General features: G+C 41.3%; 1 protein-coding gene across 2 annotated transcripts; it reads left to right on the forward strand.

The window, feature by feature from the left end:
• Positions 1-226: 226 nt before the first annotated feature.
• Positions 227-7,390, forward strand: SLBP (stem-loop histone mRNA binding protein). Of its 2 annotated transcripts, XM_070943171.1 has the most exons (9): positions 227-311; positions 1,900-2,025; positions 2,352-2,456; positions 2,828-2,887; positions 3,296-3,427; positions 4,039-4,188; positions 5,312-5,396; positions 6,591-6,673; positions 7,110-7,390. In XM_070943171.1, exons 1-8 carry the CDS (start codon positions 265-267, stop codon positions 6,630-6,632), a joined length of 747 nt encoding a protein of 248 aa, XP_070799272.1. In that variant the 5' UTR covers positions 227-264; the 3' UTR covers positions 6,633-6,673; positions 7,110-7,390. The 2 variants fall into 2 exon arrangements, with proteins under 2 accessions (XP_070799272.1, XP_070799271.1); XM_070943170.1 differs by having other exon boundaries at positions 6,591-7,390.
• Positions 7,391-14,249: the final 6,859 nt, after the last annotated feature.

Here is a 14,249-nt window from a genome sequence, read left to right on the forward strand (position 1 = left end):
GGAGGATAAAAGCCGCCCCGAGGCCTTTTGTACCTCAGGGTAAGAGCTCGGAAGCGGAGAAAATTTCATCCACGGAAGGCGGCTGGGTAATCCGTCCCAGAGCTGTGAACGTGGGGGAGAAAAGCCTCCCCTCTAGGATTCCCCCCTCCCATTTTCGAGGTGGTAGCGGCCACTCGGGTTGGCGCGCGCGGCGCTACCTGACGCGCCTCAGTTGCGAGGTTGGCGGCTTCGGGTGAGGATCGTCGGAAACGCCTCGCCCTCGTCATGTCGTTTCGCCAGCGAAGCCCCTTGGCCGGCCGGACTCGTAGCAGGTAAAGGCCGGGAGGGCCGTCGACGGCCTGTGGCTGCCTCGGAGAGGCTCTGATCGGCCTCGGTTCGTCCGCGGAGCCCCGGAGGCCTTTCCTCTCATCCTCGCCCTCTCTCTCGCTTCCTTGTGACCCAAATAAGGCGCCTCAGATCAGCCCGGCTTTGGCGGGGATGGCCTGAGGGGAGCCCCGTGTTGAAATCCCCCCCTCACGCACCTCGGTCCTCTGGGTGATGGGGGGGGAGGGTCGCCCCTTCCTCACAGGGTTGTTGTTGGGGGTCTTGGATGCCAAAAGCTGGACAACCGCCTGATTTAAATCCAGATAAAAATGGTGTGTACAGATAGGTTATACATACATACAGCTTTTATCTGGATTTAATTCAAGCTATTGTCCAGCTATATATATTGTACAATATATGTCTTAAGTTTTTGCGGGTGTGTATATGCAAAAAATTAAAATCTCGGGTGTTTTCCCGCGTCATGTTAAATAACGTATTTTGCATAAACAATATATTTTCTGAGGCTATATATAATGCATATGTATATATATATATATATGATCCTAGGCAGATAGAATAGAGACCCCTCAGGTGAGGTTAAAAAAGAGCCCCTCGGGTGGATCTCATGGGGGCCGATGGTGGGGGGGGGGGAAGAAGCTGCTTTCTTTGGGAAGGAAAGTTTTGAAAACGGCTTTATTTCAAGCTGCCTGGCTCTGGGTGGCAGTTCCTAAAAACAAAGAGGGTAAGACTCCGTAAAAGGGAGGAGGAAGAGGAGGAGTTTCAGCCTCCCTCCCACTTCTGCTTTTTCCCCCTCCAAAGTCCTCATTATAAGGAAGTCCTCAGCTTACAGTCGCTCGCTTAGTGACCGTTTCGAAGTTACAACCGCCCTGAAAACAAAGCAGAGTCAATTGGGGAAAGCTGGATTCACGTAACCATCACATGATTCACTTAGCCACCATGACAGAATTGGATATGAGCACGGGACGACTTGCTTGCCAACTGTCTCACTCTGCAACCGAAATTCCGGCCCCAGTGGCGGTTTGTAAGGCGAGGAGCAGCTGTAGCAGGATGGAGCTCTTCCCCCCCCCACCTTTATGCCATACAGGCAGTCCTCGATTTAGCAACAGCTCATTGAGTGACCGTTCAAAGTTAGAACGGATCTGAAAAAAGTGACTTACGAACATTTTTCACACTTGCGACCCTTGCAGTATCTCCATGGTCATGTGATCTATATTCTAATGTCTTACAACTGATTCATATTTATGACTGTTGCAGTGCCCCAGGGTCAGGTGATCCCCTTTTGCAACTTTCTGACCAATGGGGAAGCCAGATTCACGTAATAACTGCTGGGATTCACTTAACAAATGTGGCAAGAAAACTTGTAAAATGGGGCAAAACTCACTGAACAATTTTCTCACTTAGTAGCTGGACTCAATTGTTGTCGTTAAACCGAGGACTACCTGCATTCAAGAGCTAGGAACAATTCAAACTGGCCGATCCCCAGGCCAGCTTCTGAAACTTCTAATTGTAAAAAATTATAATTTTTTGTAATTGCTTTTCCTTGACTGTTCCTTCTTTTTCATTGTCTCTTGGCAGATCAACTGCTTCATGGAGTCAAGGCAGGAAGCGCGATGCAGATGGGAAGCACAGGAATACGCACGAGCCCAGCGGACCAACCATTGACTATGATTCGTACAGCCTGGCAGATGGCAGATCAGAGAGGTGGGTGTACAGAAATAGTTCCTCACGATTAAGCACAGTGAAGTTCTACTTAAGGCAGAGGTGGCCGTAAAATGTTTAGTTGCTGGTAATATTTTAGCACTGTACTAAATATTTTTAAGTAGCATACTGGTGTTATCCCAAACAGATGAGGATAAGCACTGTTCTGCACAGAGTAACTCAAAAGCTCTTCATGACACATGAAGGGTTCAGTAATGGATGGCTTGGCTTAACCTGCGACACAGTTGAGATGGGGCACGCTATGTTGTGTGTTTTGAATATTGTGACAAAGATGCTACTTTGTTTTTCCTGCAACTTGGTGTTCACAGTTTCACAACCCCAGAGGGCCACAAGCCCCATTCGAGATGTTCAGACTGGGGGAGTGCAGTTGAAGAAGATGAAATGAGGACTAACGTCAACAGAGAAATGGCAAGGTACAGAGCTGCAATTTGTTTAAATTCAGTTTCTCAAAAACAAATCTTTATTCTTTGAGATAGGGAGATCTAGTAAGGTAGGGAAGGTATTACCCCTTTTCCATGTAGCAGACACTTGTGTTCAAAATAGAAAACAATTTTATGCTGCAAGACAAGTTGAAGAATGCGCTATAAAAAAGCTAGCTCTTGTGGATAATCCAGTAGGTCAGGAAAATATGGGTAAGAGTCTTACCATCTAACAAATGTGAGAATATTGTTAAGTGTTACATTTATTAAATAAATAATAAAACACCAACAATGCTGTAGCAGAACAGCACTGTAGCAATACATGCACTGAAAATAACTTTATTTAAAAAACAAATGTTTTACAGATACAAAAGAAAGCTGCTGATAAATGAATTTGGAAGAGAAAGGAAGACCTCTACTGGAAGGTAAAAAAAATCATTGCTCATAGCAAATCTACCAGGGATGATCTGTGAAATGGAGGCTGACGAGAATGAATAATTGAAGTACAGCTATGTTAAAAGTGAGTGGGAATGAGAAGATATGAGGGAAATGAAGAAAAGGGGAGATATTTCCCATGTTAAGGGCAGAATAGCACTAAAAGCAGTGGTGGGATTCAGTCAGTTCGCACCACTTCGGGAGAACCGGTGGTTAACTTTCTGAGCAGTTTGGTGAACTGGTTGTTGGAAGAAATCATTAGGGCAGAGAACCGGTTGTTAAATTTGAATCCCACCATTTACTAAAAGCATGGGTGGGCCCCCAAATCTCTTGGCTTGTGTCTGAGAATGCAAAGCCATGAAACGAGAATAAATGAAAAATAAAACTATATTTTCCAGTTCGGATTCCAAGGAATCTACAGCAGCTGTGGAACTGGAGACTGACGAGGCTGTTCTAATGAGGAGACAAAAACAAATAAATTATGGGAAGAATACGTTGGCATATGACAGATATATTCAAGAAGTTCCTAGGTAAGCTCTCTACTCACAGAGTGGAGATTCTTTTCAGTACAAAATATCGTTTAATTTGTAAGTAAAGACAATGAATTTTTCTTCCCAAGAAGTACCTATGCCTTTTTTTAGTCTCATAAATCACCGGAATCTTTTATAGCATTTATATGAATCAGATGTATAAATCATACTTCTAAGAAAGAAACACATCCTTGCTTTTGATGGAGGCAGGGGAGCAAAAGGGAAAAGGATAAAATAAGAGCTCAGAAAATTGTCCCTGGAAAGTTGGCCATAATGTCACAAATGATTTCTGGCTCACCCACTTTGTAGTAAGTTGCTACTATAATTTCTCATTTCTGTTCTCGCGAATGGCTACATTGAAGGCTGTGGCAGAATATTCTGAGAAACTGGATGCCTCTGATGTCAAATTTGCACTAAATTATTCCTCTATGTAAATATTGAAACAAATATAAACTGCAGTAGGGCATATCTGAGGGGAGGGTGGCGTAAGCTCGTTGGAGGATGAAGGCCTGTTTTATTTGCTCTGGAAAAATTTATCCAGAAATTGCTGCAGTGCTAAATTGTTGAAGGTTGGTGGTGTACTAAAAGTAGCTGAACTGTTTTTTTCCAAGGTGTCTACGAGTTCCAGGGGTCCATCCAAGGACTCCAAATAAATTTAAAAAGTACAGTCGGAGATCTTGGGATCAACAGATCAGGCTTTGGAAAGTTGCGTTGCATTTTTGGGACCCTCCCCATGAAGAAGGTTCCGATGCACAAGAACTGTAAGTAGCAGCAGTGTCTCTTAAGGGCGCATAAATCGTAAGCCTTTAAATGTTGAGGGTTATTTTAATTCAGGAATCATTCAGCAGGAGCAAGTTTTTGAAATTTATCAGGCTTGTTTCTTATCAAGTTTAGCTTAAGGACAGCATAATTCTTTTTTGTGGAATTGAGTTTAATAACCATAGTACAGGTTAGGCCTCACTTAATGACTGCCTCGTTTAGCAATTATTCAAAGTTACAACTGTGCTGAAACAGTAACTTTATGAGTGGTCCTTCCATTTTGTCCCCGGGGTGTGGGTGGCCCTTTGTAGCCAACAGGCATTTGTGATGGTTGCAGCATCACAGAGTCACATGACTGCCCTTCCTACACTTTTTTGGATAAGCAGAGTCAGTGGAGAAACTGGCAGTGAAAGGGCAACTTGTGGTCGTGTGATTTCTCGCTTAACGACAACAGGTGATTTCTTTTAACAGCCACATTGGAGACGAGGCTTTTAAGTCCGTTGTGGCCCTTTGATGCTTTGCTCACTGGCCCACATGGCTTAGCAAGATTGCTGCTAGTCTCAATTGTGGTTGTTAAGTGAGGACTACGTGTAATTTTCTACAAAATGTAGGCAGCTATAGTGCTACGCATGTTGATATAACGATTTCTTTGTAGTAAATTAACTGTCTTTTTTTTATTTAAAAATAAACTAAACCATTTAACATGATGTAGTAGCCGGTTATCAGAATTTTGTGCCACTTCCAGAACCTAGTTGGTGCAATAGAGTACATGCAGTTATTTTAAAACAATTATTTTTCTGAAAGTTTTGTTTATATCAAAACATCAATTAAACAAGTTGCTGGAATACTTTTCTAAATTATTTAAATGTAATACTAAAAATCATTGGAAATCAATGATTCCAAAATCATTGGAAATTTCATGTGATTTATACTTTCAATTCCTATTTGCCTAACTTTTCCTAAATCTTGCCTAAACTTTGCCTAAATATTGAGGTCATTGGGTAAATCGGGAGGCAGGTTTTGTGGCTAAAGAGAGGCTAAATGGGTTAAGCTAAATTCTCTCTTGAATCCCAACATTAGTGATTTATTTTCTAATATTGCTAATTCCATGTTTTATTTTTGCAGTAGCCCTGTTGATCTCGGTGATATGGAAACAGAATCTGTAGGAAGCAATTCCTTGGTGCTACAGGGAAGTTCCCAAGACAACAATGTAAGTAATTCGAAGCTTGGTTTAAGTTGTAATATTGCATCAGCTTGCATAAATTGCTAGATGTGTGGCGTTTGTAGGAGTAGTCTATCCCTGGCCATTCCGAAGTAGTTTTTTCCCCTCTTATCTTTCCATCTACTAACTGCCTCTCTTCTCACCCTAATTTAATTTCCTCTTTTTGCTTCATTTCCCAATCATCATGCACGCTGTCTGTTCTCCTTCCCTTTCTTTATGTTTTCTGCCATTCGTGCAGTCACTGCTTTAATTAAGTGGGCTTCTGTTGTGGAAACTGTACTGAATGTGCTACAGTGACACCCCTTCAGCCATTGGAATAATCTTGACTAACGTAGGTCATTGCAACTGTCAGAGTAAAGTTTAAAATATTAAATAAGGCTGTAAGTTTTTGGTGGGAAGTGATCAGGGGAAAAATAAGGTTATACCTCCTGAGCGAAGGGAGGTTGAATGAGTCCGTGGTGTGTATAGAAAAATCAGGTGAGAGTATGCACCTGGGTGTTTGTCAGTTTTATTGAGAATAATTGTGACTTCTTGAGGGTAGATTGTTCACTACAGGTAGTCCTTGAGTTAGGACTACAATTGAGCCTGGCGATTACGGTCATAGGTTGGGACGGTTGTAAAACAGGTCACCATATGACCAGACCTGCTTTCCTGTGGTGGTAGTTAAAGCAAGAATCCTGGTTGTTAAGGAAACAGCATGACTGTTCAGCAGACTCACTGTTTGCTATGGGATGGTTTTTGCTGGAAAACCGGGGTAAATGTGGCTTCTGGCAAAACCTTCAATCATGGTCATGGGACCGCAGGGCGCTGCAGACAGCCATTGGAGCCAGTTGCCAATAACCCAAAACGGGGTCACATGGCCATGGTGGGGGTGAGTAAATACCAGAACGTTGAATCCATGCGGTAAATCCCATTTGGGGGTTCCGTTGTATATTTGAATGGTCATAAGTTGAGGACTACCTGTACTTCTGGGTATTGAGAACTATGTTGTCAAATTTTCTTTTGTCTGGGATGGCCTAAGGGCTCCTACCATGGACTAGAAGACCCCCAAAGCCCCCTCCAGCCCTAGGAGCCTATGCTTTTCCATGTAGTGCCCAATCAATGCAGCATATTTCTTGAGTAAAATTAACCAATAATATTATGAAGTTCCTGGTATGTTAATTTGGTAACCTTTTATTGCAGGTGAATTGTACAGACACCAACCAAACTGAGAAGAAGAATTGAGCATCGATTTAATGACTAAATCCAGCTAGAGGCACCTTCTGGTATGAAGCTTATGTCACCGGTAGAATCGTGTGTCCAGCAGGGTCCGTTTTCAGGAAGGGGCAACTCCAGTAGATTCAAACAGAAATAAGAAATTTTACTGCGTTACCATCTAGAGCTGCGGCAACTTTTAAGAAGAAAATCAATGTTTCTCTGACCTCCTTTGAAAGCATAAGAATGGAGTCATATGTAATTGAGTAACTGCCTAATTTATATACCTGCATATGAAACGGGGCTTTGTAAGCGACTGGATTATAGTTAAGAAAAACCCGAATGGGCAACGTTGCCACAGTTTTAGCAGTTTTAAAACATGAAATTTTAGTAAAATAGTTTTAGCACTTGGTTAATGTCTTTTAACCATGACACAAGGTGGTTCTGCACCCTGCCCTGTAAGTTTCACAATGTGAGAATTTATGCTTTTCAAATTATTTCTTTCAGAATTACCAAACAATTGGCAATAACCTTTTCCCAGGACATGCAGGCCTCTTGGAGAAATAAACGGCCTCTTTCGGGTGGCACACCTCACCGAGTTTTAAGCCGATAACTTGTAAATAGTTTTCTGCAGGGCTGTGTGTACTTTTAAGGACGGCTGACTGAAGGGAGCTTGGGAATGTTATTTTTATTCATTCTTAATATAATTTTTTTTTACTATTGTTGCTGTTTTTGTATGGAATAAAATATAAATAAAGCAAGACTGTCTTTGTATAACATGAATAAAAGTCTGCCGTTTTCAAGCATTCTGAAAGGAGGTGCAGATAAAGATCCAAGTAACTCAAACCAGCTGTTCGTGTGGCTAATTGCGGTTGTAAGTAGAGGACTATACCAGTGATCAGATATATCTTAATTCTTTAAAAAGTTACTTTGAAATTGCAGCTGTGTTCACCTAGTTTGGGTTATTCCACTGAATTTAATCCGATGGGTGCATTTCTGAGTGAAAGAAATGAAATTGGATTGCAAAAGGAATGCCTTTGGTGCAAAACTTTTGGAGTATCTGACTCAAACTATATCTTGCTTTGGGATCTGCAGACCCCAAAGCAGCTTTTTAAGTCTAACCCCCACAAGACTGAACTGCACAAGTTTCCAAGAACCAATGGAGGAGCCGTGACTGGTCTTGGAAGGTGGGAGAGCAAAAAAAAAAAAATCCCTTTTCCTGGTCATTGTTGGCCTGTTTTGCTACAGCTGAACCATTACTGATTGGCTTTCTGCCTTCTGGAATCAATAGTCCATTCACCCTTCAAGAAATGTCCTTTGATTATGTGGAGTTGAGCATTTGTGCTTAAGTGCATTATTGCTCTTAAACAGGCACACCAAAAAACGGCATGGGAAATACCAATGTTTAATTGGGACAAATTGTATGTGGGTTTTTTTTTTGATACCACCTCAGGAGACGCCATCCTTTCATGATGCCTTCCTGACAAATGCCAGCTAAAATTGTTTATGGACATGCGCGCACACACAAAGTCTCATTTTGGTTGCACAAAACTAATTGATAAGGGTGGGGGTAATCCTTCAGAGATTTTTAGCTAAGCTAATTTGGATCGGAGTCTCCTAATTTTGTAAATGTTATGTAGTTGTTCAACTAGAAGCATTCGGCTCATGTTTTCAACCACTCTTTTTACCTTTTGACCTGAATGATATGGAAAGTTTTATTTGCGAGGACACCAGCAAAAGATCCCTGAGAAAATTGACCCCTTGCCTGTAAAAAAAAACAACCTCAAACCACAATCGGCTTTTGTTTAGCCATACTTCAGCTTCCTTTCTCATTTTTATCTGACTGGGCTTAATTCATGTTTGGCTAATGGCCTTTGCCTTCTCTCTCCAAGCTCAGCTCACTGGGTCTCTACATGCATCCACAGGGAAATTTGGGGGGGGGGTGCCTTTTTCTTTTTCTTTTTCTTTCTACACCTTTGAACCGTTTTGCCTTGTGATGGACTCCAGGGTTGGCTAACTGAAATGAAATCCTTTTTCTCAAACGTTCAAACAGAACAATAGTGATGGGTAATCCACTGAAATGTTTAATCCCCAAGGTGTTTGATGACAGAATGAATTTCCCAATGCTGCTACTTAGTCCACAACGGCTGGCCTTGTGGAGGTGCAGATAGTCCTCGACACAACCACAATTGTGCCCCAAATTTCTGTTGCTAAGCAAGGCAGTTAAAATGAGTTTTGCCCTGTTTTATGACCATCCCTGCCACAGTTGTTCCGTTCATCACTTCAGTTGTTAAATTAGTAAGAGTCAAGTGAATGTGCCTTCCCCAATTGCTTGTTAGAAGGTTGCAAAGATGATGACCCATCATCAATCCCTGCCAATTTTGAACATGTGACCATGGGGACACTACGACAGTCGTAAGGGTTAAAATCTGCCATAAGTCACTTTCTGTAACTGAATGGCAGGTTTCTCCTGGCTGAAGCTCTCTTCTGCAGTCTCCGTGCCTTTCGTGTCTTGGTTGACTTGGGGTCAGGTATCTGTAAGGGCCCATTGCGAAAGTGATTCCTATAAAAGCTCATGAAATTGGTTTATGCTTTTGAGGCTAAGTAGGTAGTATGGAATCTTCCCTGCTCCCTCCATTTTTTAAATATGCGAATATATTTATCTAGACATGCAAAATGAGTTGGAACAAGATAGAGCAGTGATGGATGAGCAGGCGCTCCCTTTGCCAACTTTATCATTCCTTCTTGTCAGTTATGGAAACGATTTTCAGAAATTGAAAGCTGTGAAAAAAATGCAAAATAATTTTTTTAAAAAGGCTAGAAGAAAGAGGAAAATTGGATTCCACTTTTCCAATGTTATCTGACTTAACCTTACCCCAAGTGATATGAAAAGGCGAGTCTGAAGTAATCCTTTTTGCAGCCCGTATCTAAGAAACAAAGATGGGAGCAGAGTCTCTCTTTCAGCATGTGAGAATGTTGACATAACTCCATACAGCAGAGAGCAAGAACATACATTACAGTATGGCCCAAATGTTAAGCTTTACAAAAAAATAGGTGCCATCTTTGCAGGACAATGGATGCTATTATAATCCACCACTAGATGGCACCAATGTTCCAGAAATTCAACTTTGTGGTCTACCCTTTGCAGGAGCATCTACACCCAAGAATAATCGCAGGTGAAATGGAAGTTTCCTTGCTTGCCTTCCCCTTCTGCGTGAGAATTTTTTTTCCTGAACAAGGCACATGTCTAGTCTAGTGAAGAGAAGGATTAAGAGTGATAATCTTCCTGTAATTGAGGAGCTGTCACAGAGAAAGGAGGGTCAACTTATTTGCCAAAGCACCTGAGGGCAGGATAAAAAGTAACGGATGGAAACTTACCAAGGAGAGATCCAACCTGGAACTAAGGAAAAATTTCCTGACGGGCTATTTGAAACAATAACAGCATAAAGAGCACATGGTTTTTAAAGCAATGAGTTGAGTGTTTCCTTTTATTGTGTAACAGAGAACTCAGGGGTGACTTTATAATAAATCCACGAACATTTTTGGGATCCCTTAGCATTGGCTACTGTGGAAACTGATTTTCTGCATTTGCTCCAACTCCATTGAGGCTGTAAGTAACACAACAAGCTTCCTTTGCTTTCAAATCAATATTTGGAAGGAAATATATTCAAAGACTTCAACATGAGCCTGAATTATGTTCCTAAAATATGGAATTTCATAGATCACATGAAGAGCTTTGGTTCTGCTGACCTGGGATGTGGCACAGAGGATAATCCTACTTAACTGGAATGGATCTAGGCTATGATTGTGTTCTTACACTTCTGGATGGAAACCACCAGATGGTATCAAAGATCATAGAAAAATATATCCACCTCCTGCTTCATGCCAAGTTCTGAGCTAGTCTTTTGCTCTCTTTTTTCCTATATATCTTGCAGAATTGGAAGTCTTTGGAAACAAGCCCTTCAGATGAAATCTAACCAAATTTCATAGAAGCTGTTGCTGAAGGTTTACTAGAAAGAGTGCAGAGAAGAGCAACAAAGAGGATTAGGGGACTGGAGGCTAAAAAATGAAGAAGGGTTGCAGGAATTGGGTATGCCTAGTCTAGTGAAAAGCAGGACTAAAGGTGACATGATCACAGTATTCCAATATTTGAGGGGCTCCTACAAAGAAGAGGGGGTCAACCTGTTCTCCAAAGTACCTCAAAGCAGGACAAGAAACTGGATGGAAACTAACCAAGGAGAGGAGCAGCCTAGAACTAAGGAGGAACAATTAACCAGTGGAACAGAAGTTGTCTTCAGAAGTTGTGGGTGCTCCATCACTCTTCAAGCGGACATTGGTCAATCATTTGTTTGAAATTGTATGAGGTCTCCTGCTTGAGTAGGGGGTTGGATTAGAAGACCTCCCAGGCCCCTTCCAACTCTCTTATTCTGATTAGGGCACTGGAGGCCTCAACACGCTTTATACAGTAGATATCAATTTAAGTACACTAATTAACTTTCCTGCACAAGAGGCAATCATCTTAAGTCAACATGCTGGGTTTGATTTTTTTAAACTCGGTATCAATATGTGATCTCTGAAAGGACAATACTAATAAAATGTAACACGGTCCTGACACAAATTGAATGTTTTAGACGTATTCAAATCCTGGCAAATCTTTACATCTCCAAGAAGTCCTTCAACCCGATATCCTTTTAAAAAAAAATCGATCATGTGGTTATTGGATAAATAAAATATGTGATTGTTCAGCACATAAACACCCTTTGTTAAATGTGTCCGTCAATAGACAATTCGTATAAATGATACTAACTATCTTCAGAGGCATAATATCACCTTTATTGATAAAATAAATCTCCAAAAGACAGATCAAATGGACGTCAACTAACCAAGCATGACATTAACAGGGATTAGCCCGAAAGCAACCCACATGGGACAAAGAATTTTCAGTCAAAAGCCATCATACTTCTTCGTATTTCTTCTCGGTATGTACAACAAATGCCACCAAGGCCGTAAACTCTTTTATCATCTTACATTTATTTTGTCCATGTTCATCACAATCTATCTTGCCATTTCTCTCTGGGTCTTCCTAAGTCTCTTAATATCTTTCTCAAGACACTCGCTTCTGAACGCATGAAAGGATGGAACCGAGCACAGTTCCCATGGCCAGAGGATGCCCGGAAACTGTCTTAAGTCAATCACAATGAACTAAGTCAGAAATGGATGACCTTCATTGGGTCACAAGTGATCTCAAAAAATGCAGCCCAAGGAAATTCTACGTCATATTGGAGAAACACAACCCTCTTTTCCAGGGCAGCGAAACTTTTAACAAAGTGGGCAGACTTGCCACTTCTGCCTTAGTGACTTAACAATGTCTTCAGAGCACCAACCAGCAATCACTGAAGTGAGATACGGTAAAGTCGGCTATTTTGGCCCAGCCATGGTTAGATGCAGGGGTGAAATACTACCCGTTCACTGTGGTTTGGGCAAACTGGTAGTGATGAAAACTACCGGTTTGAGCAAACCGGTAGTAAAAAAATGCTTTCAAAAGTAAAAAAAAAGGTTCGAATGATCACAGCTGTGCACACGATCCTTTTTTTTTTTTTTACTTTTTTAAAGCATTTTTTTTTTACTACTGATTCGGGTGAATAGGTAGCAAAAAATGCTTTAAAAAGTAAAAAGTAAAGTAGAGTAAAGTAAGAAGTAAAAAAAAAGTTGGCCATGCCCACCCAGTCACATGACCCTCCCCCCACCAAGCCACGCCCACGAAGTCATGCCCACAGAATCGGTAAGAAAAATTTTTGCATTTCACCCCTGGTTAGATGCCTCCAGAAGATGCTGCCAGTTACTCGCAGGAGACACGAGCTGTCGTGGGACTTGTTCTGCAATCAAGAACCAAGAGGCAGGAGAATTTGAATGTTTTTGCTGGCTTGGTTGAGACTGCAGGGAAAGGCAAAATGCATCAGTGCCCCTAATGCAAGGGACGGGCGAAAGTCTTTCTTTGGGTTGTTTGTTTCCAGATATTTCCAAGGATACGGCTGGGAACCCAACGACTTTTATCTTTCTGATTCTTCGCAACCTTTTTCTATGCAGCAATTTCAGAATTAAGTTCAGAATTAAAGGCCCACTCCACTCCACTCCACTCCCAATTCCTGGTGTTCTCATATTGCAGTTCCAACTGGTGCTTTGAGGTCACGAGTCTCTTGTTCCAGCTTTGCTTCCTCGGTGGCCTCAACCAAGTTATTCTTTCCCTGGCTTAAGCCTTTGGCTTACCCACCTGCAGAATGAGGAGTAATAATATTGTTCTTTCTTTCAAAACTGAATGGGAAATAACAAGACTACGAAAAGCAAAGCCACCAGAGGGCCTTTGTAGGGTGTTAGGCGAACAGCTGTGTGTACATCTGGAAGCTCCCAACCTCTGTTAGATGAAGTAGGGACTATTATCAGGTTTCTGGAGCAGCTTCTTCAATTCCATGCTTCTCTCTTGTACAATGAAGTATCACTTTTTCTGACCAAACCTTTTTATTCAAACTGGATGTGGTTCAGAAGGAATCTGAAATCTGATGTGTTTAAAACTGCAATGATCTGGCCTAGGTATTCATAATGATGCTTCATCCTGTCCAAATTTTGAAAAACCCACTGAAGGTTTTTGAAAATCTTCTGCTTTTAGACTCCTTGATGTCACATATGCAATGGCACCAATTTGTTTGTTTTATGCCTTGTTATGACAAAGGGTGTTGTGAATTTTGAAAATGTTTGCCCCTGTGTAATAAGCAGTAAAATCAGTGCCTACGTTTATCCAGGGAACACTTGAATCCAGTTGAAAAAATTTACCCTAATTGTCCTGTTTGATCTTACGGTTGCAAAATTTGGTTAAGTCCAGATTTCAGATTCCTTCTGAACCACATCAGGTGTAATAAGACATTACTTGTTATATATAAAATTTGCGGGTGATTTTTGCCATTTTAAAAGCATGTTAAGAAGGTAGTGTTTAGTTCAGCGGATTCATCATTTTAATCAGTGGATTGAATTTTCAATTCTTCGTGACTCACACAATCTGATTTCAAAGTATAAGGATATTTTGTAGGACTATAATCCCTGGAAGGGGGAAAAAAATAAATTAAGAACTAGAAAAATTCTCCAAATCCATTTTAGCGTCCTGACCCTGACTCCCTCCTCCTACTTATACACCAAAATCACAGTAGTAGAACCATAATATTGGGGAGAGAATGATGCGAAAAGAGTCGAGACAGTGAGTATTGTATCCCTACAACCTAGAAATGCATGGATCTCCACCAGAAGATTCCCACTTTCCAAGGCTTTCCTTGCAAAGATCAGAGTTGCAAGTCTTAAACAGCCGATGAATTTGGCCATTTAAAGTATGATGTGCAAATCCTGATCATCCTTTAGAACATTTTTTTTCTTTTTTTCTCTGAGACAAACCCAAAATGTTTAAAGTTCCCAGTGTGGCATTCTGAGCTCTGTTTACAGAATTTCACCTTAGCCTCAACCTTCCTGTAACAATTTTTTGGATTTTTGGGAACCTAGATTTTTACCACTCCCCCATCTACCTCTCCACTTCTTTGTGCACCTGGGTATGTGTATGCATGTGTGTATATATGTGAAAGTACCCCTTTTCCACCCTGGAGAAAC

The sequence above is a fragment of the Pituophis catenifer genome, unplaced genomic scaffold, assembly GCF_029215685.1.
Source record: "Pituophis catenifer annectens isolate HBS135680 unplaced genomic scaffold, rPitCat1.0.hap2 SCAF_4, whole genome shotgun sequence".
In the NCBI taxonomy this organism is placed as follows: domain Eukaryota; kingdom Metazoa; phylum Chordata; class Lepidosauria; order Squamata; family Colubridae; genus Pituophis; species Pituophis catenifer.